The sequence below is a fragment of the Prionailurus viverrinus genome, chromosome A1, assembly GCF_022837055.1.
Source record: "Prionailurus viverrinus isolate Anna chromosome A1, UM_Priviv_1.0, whole genome shotgun sequence".
NCBI lineage: Eukaryota > Metazoa > Chordata > Mammalia > Carnivora > Felidae > Prionailurus > Prionailurus viverrinus.
The window spans coordinates 115350854-115378762 of NC_062561.1; the positions used below are offsets into that span (position 1 = coordinate 115350854).

Consider the following 27909-nt stretch of genomic DNA (forward strand, 5'->3'; position numbering starts at 1 on the left):
GATACTATCTTCTTTGGCTGAAGAGAAAATTGGCCTTTAGGATCTGACACTCTGACTCACTAAGAGGGATACATCTTATGACCCTAGTAATATACATAAAGTCGTTTCATTTCTGTTTCAGAGACGGAGGAGATGGGTGATGAAGAAGTTTTCTCCTGGTTGAAGTGTGCAAAGGGGCAGTCCCATGAACCAGAGAATCTCATGCCTACACAGATTATCCCTGGCACAGGTAAGGGAGTTCTTTTTTTTTTTTTTAAGTTTATTTCTTTTGAGAGAGAGAAAGAGTATGCAAGCAGGAGAGGGGCAGAGAGAGAGAGAGAATCCCAAGCAGACTCTGCACTGCCAGTGCAGAGCCCAACTTGGGGCTTGATCCTATGAACTGTGAGATCCTGACCTGAGTGGAAATCAAGAGTTAGATGCTTAAATGACTGAGCTTCCCAGGCACCCAAAGGAGTTCTTTTTTAAATTTGATGAAAGAGTGGCTACTGGCTGACTCAGTCAGAGGAGCATGTGGCTGTCGATCTTGGGGTCATGAGTTCGAGCCTCACATTGGGTATTGAGATTACTTGAATAAAAAAACTTAAAAAATAAATAAGTAAATAAATAGGGGCACCTGGTTGGCTCACTCAGTTAAGTGTCTCACTCTTGGTTTAAGCTCAGGTCCTGATTTCTGGGGTTCGTGGGATCAAGCTGCGCATCCGACTTTGCTCTGACAGCAGGAAGCTTGCTTGAGATTTTCTCTCTCCTTCTGTCTCTGTTCCTCTCCCACTTGCACACTCTATCTCAGAATAAATAAACCTTAAAAAATATTTTTAAGCAAAGAAAAAATAAAAATACATAAATTTGGTGGAAAAAAAGTTTTTTATTTAGTTGAGGTTTAATTCATACATCATAAGATCTGGTAAAATGGTTTTATCTCAGCCTGATTTTTGTTAAGCTTCCCCAGATTTTTCTGAGTATTTGAATCTTCAGATATGTGTTAGATTCTATGCAGCCATTGCACACACTATGCCTTTCAGGTTAGAGAATTTGGTTACTTTTCTACATAACATTTTACATTCCTGTGGTTGGCAGGACCAGAATAGAAAAAAGTCCCACATGCTTCCAGAAAGACCTTTGCTTTTAGGCTTGTAAAAATCCAGCTGAAGGTAAGCAAACCTTTTGAATCCATGAAGGCAGCCTATGAATGGTCATGTTTATGTCACTATTGAAATCATTATTTCAATGATTCCTCCAAAAAGTGTGTTTTCACCTTCCATACTTACAATAACACACATTGAAGATGATCAATCTACTGCCTATATTCTCCTCCAGTGTGACAGAGGGCACTCGTTGAATCCTTTATACCCCAGCACTTCCAAGCAGAGGGGCTCCCTCAGGGCACTGGTAGGATGCTTGCTCCCTACTGATCTAAGCATTGGTTAAATGTTCACGTTAAGTTTACATTGGTCTGCTTTTTCCCCACTTTTCCTTTTTTTTTAGATATAAGTTAAAGTATATAAATCTCACGTGTACAATTTATTTTTTTTTTTCAACGTTTATTTATTTTTGGGACAGAGAGAGACAGAGCATGAACGGGGGAGGGGCAGAGAGAGAGGGAGACACAGAATCGGAAACAGGCTCCAGGCTCTGAGCCATCAGCCCAGAGCCCGACGCGGGGCTCGAACTCACGGACCGCGAGATCGTGACCTGGCTGAAGTCGGACGCCTAACCGACTGCGCCACCCAGGCGCCCCTCACGTGTACAATTTAAAATGTTTACATGGTCGGGAAGCCTGGGTGGCTCAGTGGGTTGAGCGTCTGACTTCAGCTCAGGTCATGATCTCATGGTTCGTGAGTTCGGCCCTGCATCGGGCTCTGTGCTGACAGCTCAGAGCCTGGAGCTTGCTTTGGATTCTGTGTTTCCCTCGCTCTATGCCCCTCCCCCACTCACGCTCTGTCTCTTTCTGTCAAAAATAAAGAAAACTAATAAAAAAAAAATGGGGGCGCCTGGGTGGCTCAGTCAGTTAAGCGTCCGACTTCAGCTCAGGTCATGATCTCGCGGTCCGTGAGTTCGAGCCCCGCGTCAGGCTCTGTGCTGACAGCTCAGAGCCTGGAGCCTGCTTCGGATTCTGTGTCTCCCTCTCTCTCTGACCCTCCCCTGTTCATGCTCTGTCTCTCTCTGTCTCAAAAATAAATAAACATTAAAAAAAAAAAATTAAAATGTTTTACATGCTCTTGAATGGAAGGGAATCTACCCCCTAGAGTTTCTCCTGCAAGACACCTTAATATTTACTGTAACAGGGAGAGAGTGTAACTTGTTAAGAGTACACAGAACTTTAGGCTAGTTATACTTGGGTTAAAGTATTAGTACTTCCATTTACCAACTATATGTGTTTGAGAAATGATGTTCTCTGAGTATCAGTTTCATCATCAAAAATTGAGAGTATGGGGTGCTTGGCTGGTTCATTTGGTGGAGTATGAGACTCTTGATCTTGGGGTTGTGCGTTCAAGTCCCACATTGGGTGTAGAAATTATTTAAAAACTAAAATCCTTAGGGGCACATATCTAGCTCAGTTGGTAGCATATGGCACTCCTTATTTTTATTTTTTTAATGTTTATTAATTTTTGAGAGATGGAGACAGAGCATGAGCGGGGAAGGGACAGAGAGAGAGGGAGACATAGAATCTAAAGCAGGCTCCAGGCTCTGAGCTGTCAGCACAGAGCCCAACACAGGCTCGAACTCACAAATGGTGAGATCATGACTTGAACTGAAGTCTGATGCTGATTGACAGAGCCACCCTGGTGCCCCGCACATGGGCCTCTTAATCTCAGGTTTGTGAGTTCAAGCCCCATGTTGGGTGTGGAGCCTGCTTAAAAAATGAACTTACGAAAATAGTCTTTTTTTTGTTGTTGTTAAGTTTGTTTATTTCGAGAGAAAATGGGAGAGGGGCAGAGAGAGAGAGAGAGAGAGAGAAAGAATCCCAAGCAGGCTCCACAGTCAGCACCAGAGCCAGACTCGGGGCTCCATCCCATAAACTGTGAGATCACAACCTGAGCCAAAATCAAGAGTCAGATGCTTAACCGACTGAGTCACATAGGTGCCCTAATAAATAATATCTTTAAAAAAATGTTGAGGGTAATAGCTGCCACCTCATTGAAATGTGGGTAAGGATTGAGGAAGATAATGTAAATGAGATCGTTAGCACAATATCTGGCACATAAAACATTCTGAGGCTTCTGTTGCTCTCTTTCTCCCAGCTCTTTACAATATTGGAGACATGGTACATGCTGCCCGGGGCAAGTGGGGAATAAAAGCAAACTGCCCTTGTATTAGTCGGCAGAACAAATCTGTGTTGAGACCTGCTGTCACCAATGGGATGTCACAGGTAAAGTGGTATGTGTGGGTATGAATGAGAGAAACTTCTCTTCTTAGTACCAGGAAATGCCCCATTTTCACCTGTGTTGTCCTAGGCTACTGTAGGATTCCTGAGGAATTAGGGGATGGAGAAGCCTATCTAGAGAGAACCCCCAAAAAGTTACTCAAGGGATTTTAATTCCCTCCAGCTGGTATGAGTTTCTCTTCATTTGTCTTTAAAACCAATTCAGGCTGGGTTGATAAGTAGCACAATCATCTTGTCAAGATTTATACCTCAGGGTCCTTGTATAGGTGAAGAGTATAGAAAAGGTTAACAGGAAGGCAGTCCAATATGTGTGCATGGTCCCTGTCCTTGTCATGTTAGGTACTGAGGACAGAAATATGAAGATTGGCCTGCTGAGCTGGGATCATTCTACTCTGAAAACAATCCCAAGCCTCCAGAGAGGCAGTGGTTTGCTCATTGCTCTATCAGAGGTGGAGGTCATTCCGGTTTGATGGTAACTGTTTTGAACAAGAGGCCGTTTTAAACACACACGCACGCGCGCACACACACACACACACACACACACACACACAGCTAACTTGCTTATATTTGGAGTGCTTTCCAGGAACACTACTAATTCATGGTCTGTAGGAAGTACAGGAATTAAGGCTGAGGGATCTCAAGATATATTTTCAATAGAGTTGACATATTAGAGCAAATCATGTGGAAAATTCAGTAATAGAATAGTAAACATTTATGGAACATTTATGTATGCCAAACACTCTACTAAGCTTTTTGCATATACTGTCTCATTTAATCCTCAGAACAGCTTTATGAGGTCACATTTTAATCATCGGTTTACCATTGCAGAAACTGAGCCTCAGGCATGCTAAATAAATATATTTTAATATTTTAAAATAAATTGTATTATTTATTTTTATGTTCACTGATCTTTTCACAGAACCAAGCATAGTTTCTGTCATGTTGTAGGACTCCTTAAATATGTGTTAAATTAATCAATGAATGAAATAGTTTATGAGACAGTTTCAGGTTGTTTTCCCAGACTTTTTTAGTGTCAGTAGCCCTTGCTATGTGTTTGTTTGGTTTTTTTCCTACACAAGAACAGCACTCTAACCATGTTGGCCTTCTGTGCTTTAGCTCCCTAGCATAAACCCTAGTGCCTCTTCTGGAAATGAAACCACTTTCTCAGGCGGAGGAGGAACTGCAGCAGTAACAACATCAGAGACTGACCATGTTCCCAAAGCTGACAGCACTGACATCAGATCTGATGAGTCTCTGAAAGCAGATAGTTCGACTTCAAATAGCAATAGTGAGCTAAAAACCATCAGGCCCCCTTGCCCTGACACAGCCCCCCCCTCATCTGCCCTGCACTGGTTGGCGGATTTAGCAACTCAGAAGGCTAAAGAAGAAACAAAAGGTGAGATGAACACAAGCCTCTGCCCTGCCTTTGGGTGGAACCTGGACTTATTCCCGGATTCTTCAAACTCACACATGACCATCCACGTTTATGAAACATGATGCTTGCTTTCTCTGGGTAATCACATAAAATGAGGGAATTGCTTTCAATATTTTTGCAGAAGTGGAGCTTTTTTAAAAAAGACACATGCCTGGGTACCTGAGTGGCTCAGTTGGTAGAGCATCCGATTCTTGATCTCAGGGTGATGAGTTCAAGCCCCACATTGGGCGTGGAGTCTACTTTTAAGAAAATAAAACATAAAACTTCAAAAGAAAAGGCACATGCCTGGGCTGTACCCCAGACCTCTTTAGTCAGAATTGATAGGAGATTTTTATTAACCTTCCAGGTGGTTCTGTTATGCAGCCAGGGTTGATTTTCCATGGGCCCAAGAGTTGCCTGGGGAATTATTATAAATAGAGATTCCTGGGCCCCACCAGAACTGTTAAATGACATTCTCTTAGAGTACAAACAGGAATCTCCATTTTTAGTAAACACTCCAGGTGATTCCAGTACAAGTATTCTGAAGACCCCCTTGCAGAAACACTATGTTAGAAAGTGAGGGAGATGAAAGATGGATTGGAACAAAAGGAAATTTGAAATCCAGATCTGGTAAAGGAAGGAAGAAGTAGGAGAGCTTCTCCTTGGCCATGATCCTGCTATAGTCATAACCTTGTCAAGGTTGGCCTGGACAAACTGTATGTAGTTTGTGGACCAGGGAAGGGGAAAGTCCTCCTCCCCTCTTGGCTCATTTTTAGGAGTCATTTGCTTGCTGGGTATTACTTGTCATGCCTAATGCTATTCCTGGTTATGTCCTTACAGAAGCAGGGTCCCTGAGGTCGGTGCTCAGTAAAGAGTCTCATTCACCCTTTGGGCTGGACTCGTTCAACTCCACTGCAAAGGTCTCTCCGTTGACTCCAAAGCTTTTTAACAGTCTGTTACTGGGTCCCACTGCCTCCAACAACAAAACCGAAGGCTCTAGCCTTCGAGACCTCCTTCACTCCGGACCCGGAAAGCTTCCTCAAGCCCCCTTGGACACAGGCATACCCTTCCCCCCGGTCTTCTCTACATCCTCAGCAGTAAGTGTCCTTTCTACAACTCTAGCCTTTGCTGCTTTTCCAAGGAAGAGCCATCAGAGATCTGATAACTGGATTAGAGTATATATGGGTAACTTGTGTTATCTGTGTTGTCTGTCCAACTGACAAGTTATTTACATCGCGTTTGGGAAATGTTTGAGATCCGTTTAAATAGTGAACCTTTTGTGCCATGTTAAGAAGTCAATAGGGGCGCCTGGGTGGCTTGGTCGGTTAAGCGTCCGACTTCGGCTCAGGTCATGATCTCACGGTCCGTGAGTTCGAGCCCCGCATCGGGCTCTGCTGACAGCTCAGAGCCTGGAGCCTGTTTCAGATTCTGTGTCTCCCTCTCTCTTTGCCCCTCCCCTGTTCATGCTCTGTCTCTCTCTGTCTCAAATAAACGTTAAAAAAAAATTTTTTTTTTAAAAAGAAGTCAATAGAAATTGAGACATTGAAATTTTCAGTCAGCAGGAATCACTATTTTCTTGACAATAACAGGCATTATTATTTTTTTTAACCTAGACAGTACATTCATACTGCCTTTTCTTGGATATCTATAATAGACACCTAAACCTAACACATCTAAGACCACATGCCTGATCTTCTGCGTATAAGCCTCTTTCTCCTGTAGTTTCCTCTCTTGGTCATGACCATCTGCATTCTTCCAGTTGCTTGGCCAAAAATCTTGGAGTCATTTGGGACTCCCCTCTCTCATATTTCCTATCTAATCTGCCAGCACATCCTTTTAGTCTGATCTTTAAAATGTATGCAGGGGCACCTCAGTGGCTCAGCCATTTGAGCGTCCAGCTCTCAATTTCAGCTCAGGTCGTGATCCCAGGGTCATGGAATCGAGCCCTGCATCAAGCTCTGTGCTGAGCATGGAACCTGCTTAAGATTTTCTCTCTTTCCTTTTGCCCCTCTCGCTCTCTCTCTCTGTCTCTGTCTCTCTCAAATAAAAAATAACATGTATTCAGAGTCCACCCATTTCTCATTAGCTCCACCACTTCCTCTCTGGTCTGAGCCAACATCCTCTCTTGCCTGCATGTTTGCAGTAAACTTCTTACAGGTCTCCTTTATTTCTTCCCTTTTCCACTCTATAGTCTATTGTCAACACAGCAGCTTGAGTGGTTCTTTTTAAATATGAGTGGTTTCATTGACATGATTTTTGTTAGCTCTGCTGAAAATCCTTCAAGGGCTTCCTATTTCTCTGATAATATAAACAGAATCCTTTCAGTGGACAATAATGCTCTAGCTTTATCTGTGCAAGACTTCTTCCTTGCACTTCTCTGACTTCACCCACCACTTTCCTTGTTCACTCTGCTCTGACCACACCCACCTTCTTACTGACCGTGACCAGGCAAGAATCCCTCTTCAGAGCCTTTGCGCTTACCCTTTTCTTCCACTTGGAACTCTCTTTGCCATGTAACCATATGCTTGCTTCATCATTAATTTCATCTCCTCCCTTCTGAAATGTCACGTCCTGTAGGCCTTCTTAAACCACCCTTTGTAAAATCCATCATGGGGCGCCTGGGTGGCGCAGTCGGTTAAGCGTCCGACTTCAGCCAGGTCACGATCTCGTGGTCTGTGAGTTCGAGCCCCGCGTCGGGCTCTGGGCTGATGGCTCAGAGCCTGGAGCCTGTTTCTGATTCTGTGTCTCCCTCTCTTTCTGCCCTTCCCCCGTTCATGCTTTGTCTCTCTCTGTCCCAAAAATAAATAAACGTTGAAAAAAAAAATTTAAAAAAAAAAAAAAAGAAAAAAAAATCCATCACAGCTCCATCCTCCATATCTGTTTTGTCTGCACTTACTATTTTTTCCATAGCATTCATTACCATGATTGATTTGTTGTCTGTCTTCCCTTTCCTTAAAAGATTTTTGATGGGCGCCTGGGTGGCGCAGTCGGTTAAGCGTCCGACTTCAGCCAGGTCACGATCTCACGGTCTGTGAGTTCGAGCCCCGCGTCAGGCTCTGGGCTGATGGCTCAGAGCCTGGAGCCTGTTTCCGATTCTGTGTCTCCCTCTCTCTCTGCCCCACCCCCGTTCATGCTCTGTCTCTCTCTGTCCCAAAAATAAATAAATGTTGAAAAAAAAATTAAAAAAAAAAAAAAGATTTTTGACTGTTTTATTCACTGCTGTATCACTAGTGCCACAGTGTTTGATACATAGTAGGTATTCGGTAAGCATTTACTGAATGAATGAATTCACAAGATAAAAATTTAAATGATGTAGTGAAAAGTCTTCTTCCCATCATCATCTCCCAGCCACCTGTTTTCTTTTCTGCAGGTCAGTCATTGTATGGTTTTTTTCCTCCTTTTTTTACTCAGATGCTCTACACCTTGCTTTTCTGTTTTCAGTGTGTATTGTCTTAGAGATCATTTCAAACAAGTACATGAATATATTTCTCATTCTATTTTATAATTAGTGGCTAAAATTCAGTGAGCTGTGGGTGGTTGAGCCATGTATGATGTGGGTTATTTGTTTCTTTTGCATTAGTGACTTGAAAAAATTACTTTTGGCTCTCTTTTATATGTACTTGCTCTGACCTTCAGTTCTCCTTTTTCTTTTTTGATTTTCCCAGGAAGTTCTATGATTACATGTACTTTGTAGAGATAATAATTAGTGATACTTCAGACTTAGGAATACTTCAGGCTTTTTATAAAAGCCCTCTCAGTTCTGTGACATTAGGTATGTCACTTTGATTTTTGAGCCTGGTGATTTCATCACCTGGAACGTGTGAGAGATTCTCAGTGGGGTGATAAGCAAGGGAAGAATTGAACATGAGGAGACTACTTTCAGAATATTTAGTTCCTTTTGAATACTTTCATTTACCACTTTTTTGGGGTATACTCCCTGGTTAAAAAACAAACAAACAAACAAACAAAAAACCACTGCCTTGGCACCTGGGTGGCTCCGTTGTTAAGTGTCCAACTTTGACCCAGGTCATGATCTCACAATTCGTGAATTCAAGCCCCGCGTCGGGCTCTGTGCTGACAGCTCAAAGCCTGGAGCCTGCTTTGCATTCTGTGTCTCCGTCTCTCTCTACCCCTGCCCTGCTTGCACTCTGACCCCCTCTCTCTCTCAAAAATAAAAATAAACATTAAAAGAAATAAAAAACACTGCCTTGATAAGTCACTCTATTATTTAGTTGAAGTATCCTTGGGCATGCTAGACAGAAAAAAATTTATAAGCCTCTAAGTAAATAATCTTTTTCACTCAGTTAAAGCATTTTGTGATCCTTGTGGTCCACATGCAAATCCTTAATACAAGGCTGGATGGTAAAGACATTTCTTAGGTCTCTAGGCTCTTGAGGCAGATGCGATCTTTGCATACTTTTCTTGCATAAATGTAAAGCACAGTATAAAAGATGGAAATTTAAGATACTGACTTCATAAACCCCCATTCAATTACAAAAAGTATCTCAGAAAAAAAAAAAAGTATCTCAGAAACGTTTGTGAAACTTAATCAGGTAAGTCATAACTCCTTCTTGTGAGTACAGTTGTGAGACGGTTTTTTGAATGCTCTTCTCATGGTGCCTCATTCATACTTACCTGATAGAATTGTATCTGGCAGGGAGTGAAGAACAAGGCCAGCCTACCCAACTTCCTTGACCACATCATTGCCTCAGTAGTAGAAAATAAGAAAACCTCAGATGCTGCAAAGCGGGCCTGTAACTTGACTGATACCCAAAAGGAAGTGAAGGAGATGGTGATGGGGTTGAATGTGCTGGACCCCCATACATCTCACTCCTGGCTCTGTGATGGCCGACTTCTGTGTCTTCATGACCCCAGCAACAAAAACAATTGGAAGATCTTCCGGGAATGTTGGAAGCAAGGCCAGGTAAGTAAGGATAAGTAGCTACCAGGACCAGCTGGCTGCTTGCCCACCACAACTACAACAATAGTTTCAATTCTGTCTAGGAGATTTTTTGACAGGGAGATTGAGACATAGTAAGTTCACTGAAAACTTCCTTGCTACTTTGATTTTACTTGGATTTTAAAAAATCAGAAGATTCCTAGAAATATATTGTGGTTCCTTCTATTTCTAAGCTCTATAGGTCTGCGTTCTGAAAAGGGTAGTTGAAATTTCTGGGAAGTGGTGATCTGGCATTAATGACACTTTTAGAGGAAAATCCTTAAGTGTGATAGGGGTATGGTGAAGGTGGGTAGAAATGGGTAGGACTTTTCTAGGTAAATGTTCCAAGGCTGCACAAATTTGGATGCTGGTGTGATAACACTTCCTAATTTTTATACTTTAGCAGGTGCTTGAAAAACGGGGAGCTTATGGAATTGTCTGGATAGTTCTTCATTCTCACTGTGAGGAAGTATTCTCAAAGTTGCATTAGTCAGCTTTTTGTCCTCTCACCTCAAAATAGTGGTAGATACCAGAGCAACAGAAGTAATTTCTGTAGCATGCTTCCCAGCATGAAACTCAAAAATTGTAATGGAGAAGTGGTTTCCATTTCCTGCACCTGACATGTTGAAACATATAGATTCTGAAGCTGGGACAGAACAGTAAATCATCATGAAGAAGAGGTTGTCCTCAGGAAACCTATCCTGTCCTTGAGCTCTGAGCTAAAAAGTATTTCCTAAATGGTTCTGATTGGCATATTTTGTTTCCACAGCCAGTGTTGGTTTCAGGGGTACATAAAAAGCTCAAGTCTGAACTCTGGAAGCCAGAAGCCTTTAGCCAGGAATTTGGAGACCAAGATGTGGACTTAGTGAACTGCAGGAACTGTGCTATAATTTCCGATGTGAAAGTTCGGGATTTCTGGGATGGCTTTGAGATCATATGCAGTAAGTAGTTTTGATGACAGCAGACTGGAAAGGAAGTCCAGCTCTGCCCTTGGACACAAATCATACCCCCTTGGCGGGGGGACAGTCTGTCTTGGTGCCAACCAAGCTAGCTCTCCTGGCAATCATTGGCTCCCAGAGCACACCTGGGCTTAAGCACCTTCTCCCATGGGTTGTGTGGAGCCCTTTCACTCTTGAGGCTGGAATTCTTGTGAGATGGAAAAATATAGCATGTGTTAAATAAAGCAGTGGGCGAGGAAAACAAAGCTCACCTAATCCATTAGGATGGGTTACAAGTGTGAAAATAAGTTAGTCTCCTAAAACTTGCAGTCTTTGGAAAACCAGGCAGCAGCCAAACAAGCAGATTGTGGGAGTGCTGTCTGTCTTTCAGAGCGATTAAGATCAGAAGATGGGCAGCCTATGGTGCTTAAACTCAAGGACTGGCCTCCTGGGGAAGATTTTCGAGACATGATGCCCACAAGGTTAGTGAACTACAGTAGGTCATCTTGAGACCCTGTGCCTTGCTGAAGCATCACAAAGTAATGATAGAAAAGTGGACTTTGCCTCTTTGCTTTTTTCCCTCTTAACAAGCTAAGTCATCTTTCCTGATCTTCTGTAGGTTTGAAGATCTGATGGAGAATCTTCCTCTGCCAGAGTACACCAAACGAGATGGCAGGCTCAATCTGGCTTCTAGGCTACCCAGCTACTTTGTAAGGCCTGATCTGGGCCCCAAGATGTACAATGCCTACGGTATGAAGAAGCCAAAGCCGTAATTGCCCTTTTGGGACACTACTGTTCCCCATTTCACCTATAGAGGGAGATATTTAGTCAAGGTCCTGTGTAGAGCTAATAGAGCACAAAGTGACAGGTGCTAAAGAATTTAACAGTAGCCATAATGGTTTGAGGTTTGTTTGTTTGTTTGTTTGTTAAGATTTTTTTTATTTTTAAGTAATCTTTATACCCATTATGGGGCTTGAACTTACAACCCTGAGATCAAGAGTCACATGCTCTACCAACTGAGCCAGGCACAGGCCCCAGGGTGGATTTAAATGCGATGGCTTTTGTCATACTGATTTGTATCACATCTATACTTTGTATATCTACAATAATTAGAAAGTTTCCTCTCAAACATTCTGTGCAAGAAGACATGATTCTTAGTTTTTAAGAGCCTTGATAAAATAACAGTGAAGAAGACAGAGTTCCATACCACCCAGCAAGCTCTTTGTGAAGTCATAATAAGGCCATAAATCACTGTGAAAGCCAATTCTCATTTGTATGTCAGTAATGCACATATCTGTTTTGCTTTTAAAGGAAAGATTGTTGGGGTGCCTGGGTGACTCAGTCAGTTTAGCATCCAACTTCAGCTCACATCATGATCTCACAGTTCATGAGTTCAAGCCCTGCATCGGGCTTGCTGCTTTCACTGCAGAGCCTGCTTCAAATCCTCTGTTCTGCCCCTCTCCTGCTCATTCTATCTCAGAAAGAAACATTAAAAAAAAAAAAAATAGAGATAGTGTTGTAGGGAGTGGAATTGGTTCAGTGAATGGCCAAAACTATAGTGTCAACCGAGCTAGAAATCAATCTTAAAACACTAGAAAAGAGATGAGAGTGATTTTTTTTAATAAACAGATATACTTCACTCTCCCTGTTACCCATTTAAGAACATCTTAGAGTATGTTCTCACTTGTAGAGTTGGTATGGATTTTTCACAATATTGCCCTTTCACCCTGCATATCCTCCTTTTCCCTCAGGCTTAATAACTGCAGAAGATAGAAGAGTTGGCACAACAAACCTTCATTTAGATGTATCTGATGCAGTCAATGTGATGGTGTATGTTGGGATCCCCATCGGGGAGGGTGCTCATGATGAAGGTACTATTTCTATATACCCTCTACCTCAGGATGGTGAGGCTCAACGTCAGTAGTAGAATTGGGTGTCTTTCTCCTCAGAGCCTATGCATAGTAGGTGCCCAGTAGATGTTGCTAAGTGAAAGGAGGTTTTAGGAAAGAAGAGTGGTACTTGTGTATCTCTGACCACAGTCATTCTCTTTCTGGGAATGCTCCCTTTTCCACTGAGTATAGAGCATCAGAAATAGGAGCAAAGAAGGAAGGGCAGTCTGGCTCACTTGCCATCAGCCAGATCAGTTTATCAGATGATAAAGCCAGCTTATTTGCGCAGAACGAAAGCATCAAAGTGATATTTTGCTGCATTTTTACTCCCTGCCATCTCAGTATAAAATTAATATGTGTTAATTATGGACATTTTATAAAATGTACAAAATGTTAAAGAAATACGTAATTCAAAATCTCACAGTTCAGGGATTATTGGTGTCATTATTTTGGATATTTGCTGCCACACATTTGCTTTTAATGCGATACACCTGCAGATCCTTCCGTTAGTTGTCCTTTAGAGGATTATAATAGACAAGCATTAGAAGTCTACCCTCTTAACTTGCCAGAGAAGCTTTATGTTTCATGGCCATATATCCGTAGAACCCTAGAGTTTATAAAGAGGGCTTGAAAAAGTACATGGAGTCTGTCTACTTACAGCAGGAAATAACCTGCATTTTGAACATAAGATGTGGCTGAACAGTTTGAGCAAGAAATATGTTTTAAAAGACTACTCTCCCTCCAAAAAAATGCAGAGTGTCTATTAAGGAAGATTTAGGGTTGCTCTTACTGTGTGTAGAAAGCTTAGGCAAATATGAGTTTTGATTCTTTGATTCTACCTTACGTTGTTTCAGAGAGATGGAGAATAATAGAGACTGAGCTTGTTTGAATTGAACATTTTGCTTTACTCAGAGGAAGTGAAATGACTGGAAAAGTAATTTTGCTCTTTTCAGAGGTACTCAAGACAATTGATGAGGGAGATGCTGATGAGGTGACAAAGCAGAGGATTCATGATGGAAAGGAGAAGCCTGGTGCTTTGTGGCACATCTATGCAGCCAAGGATGCAGAAAAGATCCGGGAATTGCTACGAAAGGTATGCCCCCAAGTAGGCTATCCACTCACGGATGAAGGGTCTGGGGGTGATGAGACCACCTGTTTAGGTTTCTCGTGTGGGGTTTCTTGGCTTTTAAGACCTGTACTTTTGGGATGCCTGGGAGGCTCAGTTAAGTGTCTGACTTTGGCTCACGGTTTGTGAGTTCGAGTCCCGTGTCTGGCTCTGTGCTGACAGCTTGGAGCCTGGAGCCTGCTTTGGATTCTGTGTCTCCCTATCTCTCTGTGCCTCCCCTGCTCATGCTCTGTCTCTCTCTGTCTCTCAAAAATAAATAAATGTTAAAAAAAAAAAAAAATTAAAGACAGGTACTTTTTGTCCAAATGCCCTGAAGGCCTGAATCCACACCTGGAGGGTGTTGAATAGAATAAAGCAGAAGACTTTGGCCCCACTAGGGACATTGCTGCAGGAAGTTGGGTTTATGCTATAATTTTTATGCATTGATTTTTCCATCTTTGGGTTTGGTTATGGCTTCAGGTTGGAGAAGAGCAAGGCCAAGAGAATCCCCCTGATCATGACCCAATCCATGACCAAAGTTGGTACCTGGACCAGACCCTCCGTAAGCGACTCTATGAGGAGTATGGTGTGCAAGGCTGGGCCATCGTTCAGTTCCTGGGAGATGCTGTCTTCATACCTGCTGGAGCCCCACACCAGGTGGGTTCCACTGGATTCCATAGGCTTCCTTATTTCTGAGTTTCCTACTAATCTGGCAATAGATACATATAAATGGCTGCGTTAGGCTGACTGTTCTTAAACTGCAACTTCTTTTTTGCTCTTTAAGTTTCTTCAGTGTAATTCTCAATGCACGTTTGAAAATTTTTAAATAAGGGAGAAAGTGAAAGTCCCAACTCGGCTACTTGTGCCATGCCCCTTTTCCATCCCCTCACCCTGCTTTCTCCAGAAGTAGCTTGTGGTTAACAGTTTGGTATATATTTTTCCAGATCCTCTTCTGTGAGAATACTAACATTTTCATTTATAAATATATACTTGGAATTTTTCTGCTTTTGTTTTTATGACAATGGAATATCATAAGCATTTCTCAAGTTTGGGGGGTTTTGTCTTCTTTTTAAAACTATGTCATGGATATTTTCCATATATTGCTGAACATCTCAGGGCTCTTTTCCCTCTGAACTTTTCCTCTCCCAGGTGCACAATCTATACAGTTGCATAAAAGTAGCAGAAGACTTTGTATCTCCAGAACATGTAAAGCACTGTTTCCGCCTGACACAGGAATTCAGGCATCTCTCTAACACTCATACAAACCATGAGGATAAACTGCAGGTAAATAACTCCTCCTTCACCCCCACTCTCTCTCCTTATCTCCTGCTTGCCTACATACATAGGATGAGCATTCTGCTTTCTGAGGGTATTCTACGGGAGGTATTACTGGAGAGATGATCCTCTTCCACAGAGTATTTAATGAGTCCTCTTCCGATTTGCTTTTAGAGGATACACATCTTTTAACCTAGTCATTTCTGCTATCATCTTCTATTTCTCTGCCCCTGGGAGATAAAGTATTTCAGTGTTATTTCAGTGTTAATAACTGACTAGACTGACTTTTCCCAGTTAGATGGTGAAAGCACTGTGGCAGAGTGTTCCAAGCATGTTTCCAAGAAGGGCATTTCCCCAGAGCTGCTTCTCACAGCATGTTTCTGTGCAGGCTCCATTCCTTAATGCCCTGCTAGGTACTGCAATCCATATCCCTAAGAATTGTTGGGTGCTTTAGTAGCATTAAAAAAAAAGAAGAAGAAGAAGGAAGCAAGATTTCCCAGGCAGGACTTCAGCAATCTGAATATAGTCTCCCAGCCTCCCGCAGGTAGATTCAGACATCTTCAACCCTGAGTCTCCTCATTTTTGCTGTTCCTTTTTAAAAATTAAGAACATTTCAGGCTGCCTGGGTGGCTCAGTCGGTTAAGCATCTAACTCTTGATTTTGACTCAGGTCTTGATCTCTGGGTTTGTGTTCCGAGCCCTGCCTCCAGCTCTGTGCTGACAGATCAGAGCCTACTTGGGATTCGGTCTCCCTCTCTCTCTGCCCCTCCTGCTTACACTCACTCTCTCTCCCTCAAAAATAAATAAACTTAAAAATTTTTTTTGAACGTTTCAACCTTAAAGTTCTTATTACAAAGTACAATCATATTGATAGATAACATTGATATTATAGATATAATGCAAATATGCAGACATATATATTTTCAGATCTCAGCTCCATTAGGTCTCTATTTATAATATGTCACCTCCAATACTCCCAATCCTCTGTCACTGCTCTATTTTTGTCTGTAGTATTTTTTATTGTCTAACATATTATGTATTTTTTCTGTTTGTTTGTATCCCTACTAGAATATAAGCTATTTAAGCTCCATGAAGGCAGGAATTTTACTCCTTTATTCACTGCTTTTCCCTAGCATGATATCTGATACATAGTAGGTACTCAGTAAATATTTGTTGAATTAGGGGCGCCTGGGTGGCTCAGTCGGTTAGGCATCCGACTTGGGCTCAGGCCATATTCTCACGGTTTGTGAGTTTGAGCCCCATGTTGGGCTCTGTGCTGACAGCTCGGAGTCTGGAGCCTGCTTCAGATTCTGTGTCTCCCTCTCTGTCCCTGTCCCTCCCCTGCTCACGCTCTGTCTCTCAATAATAAATAAACATTAAAAAAATTAAATAAAAAAAATATTTGTTTAATTAATACAAAAATTATTTTTTTTAACGTTTATTCATTTTTGAGAGACGGAGAGACAGAGCACTAGTAAGGGAGAGGCAGAGAGAGAGGTTGACACAGAATCTTAAAGCAGGCTCCAGCCTCTGAGCTGTCAGCACAGACCCCGAGGCAGGGCCTGAACCCACAAACCATGAGATCATGACCTGAGCCGAAGTCAGAGGCCTAACTGATTGAGCCACCCAGGCGCCCCAATACAAAAGTTTTTAAAGAAAAAATAGCAAAAGGGAGCTTATGTGCCCATCCTTCACCTTAAGAAATAAAGCATCCTATACATACTTATTATACAACATACACATATAGAACAACTACATTATTGAAGCTTCCATATACCCTTCCCCATTCTGTCTCTTTATTTCCCTCCCCAGAAATAATCACTATCTTGGTTTAAAACTGTCTTTAGCCTGTTCACTTTATTTTAGTAACTCTAACTATTCCTTCCTGCTTCACGTGTAATATGTGTTCTTCTTAGACAAAATAGAAAATACATACAAGCACAAAGGGAGAAAATATCCAATAATCCTAACCACCCACTGTTGTTTTAGTGCATTCCTATTAGCTGTAGGACCTTGGGCAAGATTCTTAACCAGAGAACCTTGGTTTCCTCAGTTTCTCATCTATAAAAATGGGGATGATAATAATAGAACAGACCTCAGGGGCACCTGGGTGGCTCAGTTGGTTGAGCGTCCGACTTTGGCTCAGGTCATGATCTCATGGTTCATGAGCTCGAGCCCTGCGTCGGGCTCTGTGCTGACAGCTCAGAGCCTGGAGCCTGCTTCACATTCTATGTCTCCCTCTCTCTCTGCCCCATCCCCACTCATGCTCTGTCTCTCTCTGTCTTAAAAATAAATAAAACATTAAAAAAAAATTTTTTTTAAAGAATAGACCTAATAAGACTGTGGTAAGGATTAAGTGAAAGTCCACATAAAAAGCTTAGCAATAGGGCACCTGGGTGACTCAGTCATTTAAGCGTCAGACTTCAGCTCAGGTCATGATCATGTGGTCCATGAGTTCAAGCCCCATGTCGGGCTCTGTGCTGACAACTCAGAGCCTGGAGCCTGCTTCGGATTCTGTGTGTCCCTCTGTCTCTGCTCCTCTGCCGCTCACACTCTGTCTCTCTCTCTCTCTCTCTCTCTGAAAAATAAACAAACATTTAAAAAAATTAAGCAACAAAAACAAAAAACTTAGCAATAGTGCCCAGCATGTACTAAGTACATAGATGATGGTGATTATATAGCCTTTCAAATGATTTCATCATTCTTTTTTGAATATAGACCTTCTATCCTCTGTGATTTGTAAATCATCTATGGGATTGATTTGGGAAGTATGCAGTCCTCGTTGAAGGATTTCCTCACTCACTAGTAGGCTTTATAGGTTGTTTAAAATATATATCTTCATTTGAGAATATAATATGAGGCCACCATGAACTGACTGTGCCGATTGCTCTCTCCAGGTGAAGAACATCATTTATCACGCAGTGAAAGATGCCGTCGGCACCCTCAAGGCTCATGAATCCAAACTGGCAAGATCTTAGGCATGGAGAAATTGTTAACTCCCCTGTGAAGCAGGTCTTTCACTCACAACACATACAGGGAACGGCAGGGTTCTCTGCTGGAGCAGAGGCCCTTCACTGGGAGCCAGTGTGGTCAGTATTACAAACTCTCCAGCCACTCTTTTCTACGCTGCCTCAACACTGAAGGTTGACCCAGGAAAGTCACACTGTTCACACACACAGTTTCAGACTCCAAGCCAAGGGTGCCACATACCCATCCTGTGGTCTTTGGGACTCTGAATTGCCTGAACATTGCTGGGCTTTCCTGCACATTCTCGTGACTTGAGATTCATGGAAACCGGGAATGTGGGCACACCTTTCTTTTCTTTGTTCTCTCGTGCCTAGTTAAGTGGGAATGTGTTTGGAGGTAGGGGGAATCACATAACTGGTACAAGTAGGGGCTAATTGCTTAAACACACCTGGTGGAAGCCTGACAGTGTCTCTGCATGTGACCTCTGACACAGACCATCCCAGGAGACGGGGTGAAGCCATTCCCCACAATCTCTCTCGTGAACACTGGAGTCTTGCAGGACCCAGGGAGAACCCACTGCTTTTCCCAGGAGGCTCCAGGATTAGGAAACGTGTGTATTTAGTGAAAAATAGGTTTGTAGTGAAATAGTTACTATTTCATGAAAGTAGATATTTTTAGAATTTTTGAAATACCACAGTTGTTTTCCTGGATTATGAGGAAAGGCACATTACATTTAGTCTTCCTTTCGATAAAAATCTTTGAAGAATTATGATTTTTAGAAATCAACTGCCCATTATAGCACAAAATCAGCCAAAGCAGAATTGAAAAGAATTGGCTTTTTAGGATTCTTTTAGTTTCTTCCCTTCCCATCTCAGTCCTATCTTGAGGGAACAGCCATCTGAGAAAGAACTTTGTCATGTCTGAGCTGTGGTGTGTTTTACAGATACACACACTGGTGTCGCAGGAACCATTTTCACATATTACCAGCGTTCCCTTGGGACTCCTCTTACATTTCCGAATGCAAAGGAAAGTTTGATTTCCTACATGAGTCTGTTTGGTTTTTTGGGTTTTTTGTCCAAAAATGTTTTCAGCAAAACTTTCCAACTCTGTGGAGTTTTATTAAGAATTTATTTGAAAATGATGGAATTCATTAGCCCATAGATACATTGGAAAATGTATCTATCTTCTTTCCAGCTGTACTGTAGTGCCCTGCAGGCTTGTTTATATGTTCACAATTACCTTTTTTTTTTTTTTTTAATAAAAGTCATTTACTGTAGAATACTTTTAATTTCACTTTCTGTATTTTAATTTTGTTGAAGGGCTGATTGGGATTTCCATGTTCTTATTAAAAATCTAACAAATCTGTTTGGAGTGGACTAAATTCTTCTGTGCCGGCCATTCTAAAAAGCAAAGGCAGGTTGAGGGCGGGGTTGGAGGTGGCGAATGGTCCATTTTCTGACCTTCATTACATTGCTGCATCCGATTACCCTTTACTTCCTGAATTTGTGCCCATTTGAGAGCAGAAAGTGCCAGATCATTGTGGTTTGTGGGTTTGGGGGGTGAAGGGAAAAGAGTGGCAGAAAAGATGGGTTTTCCATTGTTGGTGCTCTGTGAATGGAGTGGGAAAGATGAGGTCTTTAACCTTCCTAGAGCAGCTGGGGGTAAGCGCAGTGGGGGACAGCCTGAGCAAGGTTTTGGGTGATCAGTGATGAGGTTCCTCAAAGCAGGAGGCCCACCTGCCCACATATGAAACATGTGGCCCTAGGTCCACCTCAGAGTTGGTGGGAAAAGACCCAAATGGATTTTTTGTTAATAAATCAGCAATTAAAGTAGCTTGAGGAGTAAGGACAGACTACATTCCAATTAGAAAAGGCCTTTTGAAGAGGAAGTTGTAAAGAATAGGAAGAGGGGTCATCGGAGGCTGCTTCTCCAGACTCTGTTGGAAAACATCTTCCAAAGTGTTTGAGCCTGGAAATACAATTATCAGGGTGGAAATAGACCATTGTGTGGTTCAAGGATACCGAGTTTGAATAGGACCATAACTGAAATACAGAGCTCTGAACGTGTCCTTTCAGGCTGGATGGGCACGGGTCGAGGCTGTGGTCACCAGAAGACTCACACCTCCACTTAAAGAATGCAGAAGCTTTGAAATGGGACAGGAAAGGAAAGCAATGGGGAGAAAGGGGGTTGCAGAGGTTGGAGCTTTGTTGCTTTGGTGAAAATCAGGAGGCGGGCTAGCCTACATTCTGGATATAAATGTCTTCAGAATTAGGGCATACACTGCTGCCAGCATTTGCTGGTGGGGGTGGAACTGGAGGCCCTAGATCCATCTCCAACCCAGACGCCATGCCTCCCTACCCTTTGTTTAAAGAGGGTCTACCCCTGGGTATTCACCTTGAGAGCCTGGGCTCTGTTTCCCTGCAAAGCTTAGCAAGCGACAACGTAAAAAAGATCAGAGTGGGGGACGGGTCCTCCAACAGGATTGATTGGTAATGGCCAAGAAGGGGTGAGGTGGACAGGTGTAGCTATAGCTATACCTTTGACTTGAGAAGTTCTTGGGTGGGTGTCTACAGGGCCTGTAATGGAGGAAGACAGTTTGCTAGTCAGCAGTTAGGAGAAGTGGCCTGATTAAAGTAGACTTCATGGGTTCATACCTTAGCATGACTTAGTGGTTTTGTGACCTTGGCAAATTATTGAACTTCCCTAAGCTTCCCATTTCCTTATCTTCAAAATGAGGATAATTATGACCTCTGCCTTATGAAATGAGGATTCAGTGAAATAATGCATGTGAAGCTCTTAGCTCAGAGGCTGGCACAGTAAGCACTCAATAGGTACTAGCTAGCATTCCTGGGGGAATGTTTAAACCTTTCAGCCTGATGTGGGCAAGGCAGGAAGAGGGCTAGGACGTCAGGATGGAACCTGAAGGCCTGTAAGGACCTCAAGCCACGGCTTGGAATCCAAGGAAGATGAACAAGCGATTAGACGAAGGCAGGGCGGTGAGGGTCAAAGGCGCATGCCCGGTGATAGCAGGTGCAGGGGGGCGCGCCGCCGCCGCCGCCGCCACCGGCGGGCCTCCCCTTTAAGAGCCGCCGCCGCCCACGGCCCGCCGCTGCGGCAGGGACCTCCCCTTTAACCGCGGCTGCTCGGCACTTCGCGGCCCCCGCGGCGGCTGCTGCTGCGGCTGCTGCTGCTATTGCGGCTCCTGCTGCCGCCGCCGCTCGACCTCCGGCACCTGCATCCTCCGCTCGGGCCGGGTCCCCGCCCCGCGCCCCGCCCGGCCCCGCCATGGTGTCCTGGATCATCTCTCGCCTGGTGGTGTGAGTGCGGCGGTGGCGGGGCGCGGCCGGCAGGGAGGGGGATGGGGAATGGGAATTGGGGGCTGAGGGGTGTTGAAGCCCAGCATGGACCGTTCCGTGGCTTCATACAACAGGGTCCCCTAAAGGCACATCGTTCCTAGGGGTTCCCAGAGACAAGACATGGAAGAGTAATAGGACCAGGACCGGAGGGGGGAACATTAGAGGAGCATAGTAAGCCTGGCTTCCCACCCCTTTTATTTTTAATTTTCGGTGTTCCTTCATCCTAGGGCTGGGCAGGATGGCTTGATTTATGAAGGGGAGGCAGCATGTCCCCTCCCCCACCTAGCAGATCTGGGCTGAAGGAGCAACTCAGACCTGGGCCGTCATCTTCATGCGGGGAGAGGGCTAATGGAAGAGCGGGGAGCCAGACAGGGCCTCATCATTCCATTGCTTAGGGCCGTAGTTAGCAGCCTTGGCCTCCTCTCTCTTCCAGTATCAGGACACTAGAGATGAGGGCATAAGCTCTGAAGGCCCCCCAGGGAGGACATCTGGGTGTTGGGAAGCAGAGATGCTTGGAGGACAAAGTGTGGGAGGTAACCGGGAGGGGATATGTGTGCTCAGCCTGGATTTGTGAAAGCCACAGAGGGGAGGGCCTTAGGTGGCCTTCATTCCAGGCTGCCAGCTATACTGTGGAGCTCTGTCCCTGCTCCTCCCCCAGGCTCCAGGAGGGAAGCCTGCTCCCACACCCCACACTTCGTCCTTGAGGACTCCACCCCCCACCCTTCTCCACAGGTCGGTTTGAAAGTATCTTGCCTGTTAGAGGCAGGTCCCTGGGAGAACAGGCAATACCCACACATGGTCAGGGGGCTGGGACCAGCAGGGGCTTTGCTTGGGCCTCAGCCAACCCCTACCCTGGCTCAGGACCCTGCCCCAGGACCCTGCCCCTCAGCCTCTACCGCGGGGGACTGACACCCCAAAATTCCCTCCCCCTGCCTTCTTCCCATTCAGTGCTGTTATGTGCTTGTATTCTGGCTCCCTGTCACTGGAGTCTCCCTCCTTCCTCTCCCCCACCCCACCCCAGAGGTTATCCACAGGTGTCATACCTCCCTGTGCCCTTCAGAGTGGCTGCTTCTCTCTTGCCTGGATGAGCTCCCTGGGGAGCATCAGTCTTCTCCTTCCCTCACCTGTGTCCTGTATATGGTCTCTCTAATGGGATCACTACCAGGTTGTACTCCAGCTAGGGCCTCGAGCCCAGGACCCTCCCCCGAGCTTGGTCCCAAGCGTACTTATGGGGGAATAAACCTTTTGCCCCTCTTAGAGCCTCCTGCCCCTGTGCCCTCTGTGCCCCAGGTCCCCAGAACCACAGAGGTGCCTCTGATTGCCACATAGAGTGCCCTGTTACGTGGTGTCTGGTTCCCCTACAGACCTGGCCCTAACCAGCCTGGCTCAGAACTAGAGGTAGAAGGTAAGGGCAGACAGGTATGAATGAGCACAGTATCTGGAGAAGGGAGCCACCCTGTTGCAGTGACCAGACCCCCACTCCCCACAATACGGATAACGAGTGATCATGGGTGAAGATACCACATTGGACCCTCTGGCCTCTGGGTCTTTCTTTACCTAAAGGGCTGGAGAAAAACTGAAAAACAGAGAGAAGAGAGACATCACCTTCACTGGCTGGGGACCTCCAAGCTTGTCACCTGAGGCTTAATGGCTTTGACTGTAACCACTGGCCTGAGTTCATCAGTCCAGTTGATGTGGCACTCTGGAGTTCTGTCCTTCTCCCCTTACCTACCCAGGGACTGACTGATGGAGAGCTGGGAGGGAGAGGCCACTGCTCTTGGCCGAGGGGACCAGTAACCATGCCTGCCTCCCTAGGCTCATCTTTGGCACCTTGTACCCAGCCTATTCTTCCTACAAGGCCGTGAAGACAAAAAACGTGAAGGAATATGTGAGTTTATGACCCTTTAATCTCCTACCCACCCCACGTGGCAAAGATAGGCCAGTAGATCACAATACAGACAGTACTGACTTTGTGCCAGTGCTTCAGCACTAATGAGACCTTACTTCAAGGAAGTTCCTTTGTGTTCCCTTTCTCCTGTGGTGTGATCCACAGGCAAAGTTGAGGTCCCGAGTGTCCCTTCCCCACAACACCTCCAGCATAGTTGGCAAGAGAGATGGGGTCCTGGGTGTTCCCTCAAGGCCCCAGCTAATACCGCTCTCTGTACCTTCAGGTGAAATGGATGATGTACTGGATCGTCTTTGCCTTCTTCACCACGGCTGAGACACTTACGGATATTGTGCTTTCCTGGTGAGGTCCAGCATCCCCACCCTGCATCTCAGGGTCCAGAGTTTAGACTCTCTACCCCCAGCAGCCCAACAGAAGATTGAGACCCAGGGTAGAGTCCTCCCACAGTTCCATGGGGTTCTGGATGTCCACTCTCTCCCCGTGCAGGCCTGGCTTAATCAGTAGAATAAGAGACCCAACCCCCACATTTCTACCTGATGATAGCCAAAGCACCACAATAGAATTCAGGAAACCTGCTTCTGCCAGACGTCCTGTATGACTTTGGGCAGGTTACAGCTTCCTAGGTCTCAGTTTCCTTATTTGTAAACTAGGCATATGATTCAATCTTATAGACATTCAGTGCTAGTATTTCAAAGCACTATTAGACTATGTTGTGAACCCTTGAAGGACAGAGAATGTCTTAATCACCTATATGTATGTTCACAGCAGGAGCGCAAAAAATGTGTACTGAGTGAGCAGATGCCTCTTGGAAGAGAGGACTAACAAAGCACAGAACACTAAATCAAGAGAGAAGAGAGTTTTATGGAGAGGTAGAGAACAAAAGATGATTGCATTGGCTTGCAAGGGCCAATGACCTTTGAGAAAAATAGTTTTAGCAGAAGTTGAGTAGGGTTAGATTAGGAAAGAATAGTGGGTTAAAAATTGTGAGGACAGTGAGCATTAGATGCTTCTTTTTTTTTTTAAGTTTATTTATATTTATTTTTGAGAGAGAGAGAACCAGCAGGGGAGGGGGAGAGAGAGATGGGTCAGAGGATCTGAAGCAGGTGCTGTGCTGAGAACAGAGAGCCCAATGTGGGGCTCAAACTCACAAACTGCAAGGTCATGACCTGAACCAAAGTCAGACACTTAACTGACTGAGCCACCCAGGAGCCCCTAGCATAGATGCTTCTTGCCACAAACAAAGGAAAGTGCTTTGTGAGAATGTAGGAGACATGAAGGAGTCTGGCCTGAGGAGAAGGAGCCAGGGAATGGACAACAATCCTTAAAAGTAAGAGGCAGCAAAGAATGGGATCCAGAGCACAGCTGGAGAAGCTTCAGTCTTCCTTGTGGGAGGAAGGGCAGGAAGAGAAGGGGGTGAAGACCCAGGAGTGGACCTGGAGGTTAGGAAGCTCGCCTTTGTGTTGGCTCTGGGATAGACAAGCAGGAGTGTTCTATCAGAGTGAGAGGCCTGGGACTCCCAAGAGAAAAATGTGCAGAGAGCCACTGCAAGGGGAATTCTGCTGGAGGCACTTACCATCCCCCTTGGAATCTCAGCTATGCCTCCCATTTTCCTTGAGATTAGAAATGCCAAGGGGCACCTGGGTGGCTCAGTCAGTTAAGCATCTGACTGTTGATTTGGGCTCAGGTCATGATCTTGTGGTTCTTAAGTTCTAGCCTCTCATCAGACTCTGTACTGACAGCCTGGAGCCTGCTTGGGATCCTCTCTCTCTCTCTCTCTCTCTCTCTCTCTCTCTCTCCCTCTATCTCTGCCCCTGCCCTGCTCACACACTCTCTCTCTCTCTCTCTCTCTCTCTCTCTCTCTCGGTTTCTCTCAAAATAAATAAATAAACTTAAACTTAAACAATTTAAAAAAAGAAGGAAAGAAAGAAGGAAATGCCCAGTCTCCTGAGCCACGTGGGAACCCCAGTGCACTAAGGGGTGGGGAACCAGGCAAGGTCTTGCCAGGGGATCAGCTCACCTCCTGACTCCCTATCCCAGGCTCTGCCACTTGCCTCTGTCCCACCCACAGGTTCCCCTTCTACTTTGAGCTCAAGATCGCCTTTGTGATATGGCTGCTGTCCCCTTATACCAAGGGCTCCAGCGTGCTCTACCGCAAGTTCGTGCACCCGACACTGTCCAACAAGGAGAAGGTTTGCCTCCACTCTCAGCTGACTTCCTAGCCTGCCCCAGGCCATGGCAGCCCAGTGTCTGCAGCCACGTCCATTCCTGGTTCTCCTTGTGGGCACCCAGAACCTGAAGTGATCTGGCAGGGCCCTGGCCTCCTGGAGCAGGCAGTGCCTTTGTCTGGGTGTGAACAGGGGCAGGGAATGGCCTAGCCAGCAGGGACCACCCCTCACCTCCTACTCCTTCCCCTCCCACCTCTCAGGAAATCGACGAGTACATCACACAGGCCCGAGACAAGAGCTATGAGACCATGATGAGAGTGGGCAAGAGAGGCCTGAACCTGGCTGCCAATGCTGCAGTCACCGCTGCTGCCAAGGTGAGATGGGGGCAGACCAGGCTCCCAGGGCCCCACCTTGCTCATTTCATCCCCCTGGCCAAGCCTCTTTGCATCTAACCTGTCCTTGGTGCTGTGATGGTTTGGGGCTTGTGCAACTCAGGGTTGTAGGCCTGGTTCTAACACCTTCCAGCCAAGTGACTTCAACTCTCTGAGCCAGTTTCCTCAACTGTCCAAAGGGAAATTATGGGCCTTTCAGTGCTGCCAAAGGACTGGGTGAGGACAGTGTGAGGAAAACACTGAGCTCAGTGGCTGCCCGTGCTCCATAGTGACCTCTATCTCCACCCCGCCCCTTCCTCCGGTTCTCCCGGTGCGTGGTGGTGACCCTAGGGCCAGGGGGTGCTATCAGAGAAGCTCCGAAGCTTCAGCATGCAGGACCTGACCCTGATCCGGGACGAGGATGCACTGCCCCTGCAGGGGCCTGACAGCCGTCTCCGACCCAACCCTGGCAGCCTCCTGGATACCATTGAGGACTTAGGTACAGGCAGGGCCCAGGACTGGGCAGAGGGAGGGGGGACCTCAAGGGCATGGAGGCCAGGTAGGAGAGCCACCAGACCTCTGTTCTCCTTTCTTCGCCCAAACCAGGAGATGACCCTGCCCTGAATTTAAGATCTAGCACAAACCAGGCAGATCCCCGGACAGAGACCTCTGAAGATGATATGGGAGACAAGGCCCCTAAGAGGGTCAAACCTGTCAAAAAAGTGCCCAAAGCTGAGGTGAGAGCCCAGGCCAGAGCAGGGGGAAATGGGGAGGGGGTGTGACCCCAGGCTGAACTCTCTAACTTCTTCTCTCCTTCCCGCAGCCACTGGCTTCCAAGACACTGAAGACCCGGCCCAAGAAGAAGACCTCTGGTGGGGGTGACTTGGCTTGAGGTTCTGACCCCCCGGAGGCTGCACACTGTGCCAGTAACCCACACTCCTCCGGCCCCAGGGCCCCTCAGATGGCTGTTTCTGCTGCCTGCCCAGTGACCACTCCTCTGGAAGGGCTTGGAAAAGAGGAGGGAGGCCCTGCTATGGGGGTGGAGGGTAGAGGCTGGAGGAGTTACTGAAGACTGAGCCCCCCCAAGGAGGCGGGGGCTCCTTAGAGCCCAAACTGCTATTCTCCCTGCTCCAGTCCTGCTCCCACCCACCCAGTGCCTTGCTGAAGACCATGGCCATCCCCTTTTCTGAGGTCCTAATATGCCCCCACTGCTCTCTCCGGGCTGGGGGAGCAGTCACAGCCCAGACTGACCGGAAATGGGCCTGAAGGCACCTGGGAGACGGAGGGAGAGGGGAAGGCTTCAGAGAACTTGTGGCACAGGCCACAGATGTGAATGGAGGACAGGGGCTTAGCATGTGCTTAAATGACCAGGATGATGAGGCCAGAACTGCAGCTGGGGGCATTGGATAGGGCTGTGTGCTACATGTCCCCACTAAAAAGAAGTGGGGTCCTAGGGGGGTGTGTGTGTGTGTGTGTGTGTGTGTGTGTGTGTATCTTTCTAGGTCTAGGGCTGGGGAGATTTTGAGTAAAGGACTTTCCTGCCAGCAGTGACCACCCCCCACCCTAAGCCCCACAGCTAGCTGGCCCTTCCCTGCTTTCAGCCCTCCCTCCTAATCTCAGAGCCTCAGAGGACCTCAGCCCAAGAGAGGATGAGGCTCTGAAGGCCTCTTATCTCCTCCTCTGCCCTTGATACCCTTTTGCTTCCTCCCATTCCTGCCCTGCCCCTGGGCTGGGCTCCTCTACCCCTCAGGGCCCATTGTAGAGGGCTCTGCTGAGCCAGCTCCTTTCCTCCTCACCTAGGGGCCCATCTTCCTTTTCTCCAGACTCCTTTTCCTGTGCCAAGCAAACTGAGCCCATGTAAGCAGGCAGACCCTTATTAGCCCAGCCTTTGCCCCACACTCTACCCCAGCTTCTGCCGTGGCTTCAGGAGGAATGTGTGAAGAAGAAAAGAAATATTGGAGCCAAAGTGCTTCCAATTCTATGAAAAGAGGGTGCCCATTGGACCTTTGGCACTGGATGAGCCAATAAACCAAATTCTGGCACCTCATGTATTTCAGCCTCTGTACTTTGTTCTTGCTCCTCCAGTCCCCAGGTGGGAAGGACCTCAAGTAAAAAACAGGGCTCAGCTATAGGAGGAAGGGGGGAAGAGGTCAGAATGTGAGACCCAAGAGCTCTGATCTCCAAGATAAGAGATAGGTTTGAG

At 45.7% G+C, this 27909-nt stretch overlaps 2 protein-coding genes across 5 annotated transcripts in view; both read left to right on the forward strand.

Annotated features, from left to right (window-relative positions):
* The window catches only part of KDM3B (lysine demethylase 3B), a 75891-nt gene extending 56618 nt beyond the window's left edge, over window positions 1-19273 (forward strand). For all 3 annotated transcript variants that reach the window (XM_047872488.1, XM_047872478.1, XM_047872497.1), the window contains 13 exons: window positions 122-229; window positions 3240-3367; window positions 4499-4778; window positions 5637-5893; window positions 9454-9720; window positions 10505-10676; window positions 11065-11155; window positions 11293-11423; window positions 12425-12544; window positions 13516-13655; window positions 14148-14324; window positions 14817-14951; window positions 17839-19273. In XM_047872488.1, coding sequence (XP_047728444.1) covers window positions 122-229; window positions 3240-3367; window positions 4499-4778; window positions 5637-5893; window positions 9454-9720; window positions 10505-10676; window positions 11065-11155; window positions 11293-11423; window positions 12425-12544; window positions 13516-13655; window positions 14148-14324; window positions 14817-14951; window positions 17839-17919 — 2087 coding nt within the window. In that variant the 3' untranslated portion in view covers window positions 17920-19273. The remainder of the gene's footprint in view (window positions 1-121; window positions 230-3239; window positions 3368-4498; window positions 4779-5636; window positions 5894-9453; window positions 9721-10504; window positions 10677-11064; window positions 11156-11292; window positions 11424-12424; window positions 12545-13515; window positions 13656-14147; window positions 14325-14816; window positions 14952-17838) is intronic.
* A 1553-nt stretch (window positions 19274-20826) lies between these two features.
* On the forward strand, window positions 20827-27753 carry REEP2 (receptor accessory protein 2). Of its 2 annotated transcripts, none has more exons than XM_047879082.1 (8): window positions 20827-21225; window positions 23080-23152; window positions 23436-23512; window positions 25239-25359; window positions 25596-25709; window positions 26064-26205; window positions 26313-26443; window positions 26530-27753. In XM_047879082.1, the coding sequence occupies exons 1-8, from the start codon at window positions 21194-21196 to the stop codon at window positions 26596-26598; spliced, it is 759 nt and encodes a 252-aa protein (XP_047735038.1). In that variant the 5' UTR covers window positions 20827-21193; the 3' UTR covers window positions 26599-27753. The 2 variants fall into 2 exon arrangements, with proteins under 2 accessions (XP_047735038.1, XP_047735032.1); XM_047879076.1 differs by having other exon boundaries at window positions 20829-21225; window positions 26058-26205.
* The last annotated feature ends 156 nt before the right edge of the window (window positions 27754-27909 follow it).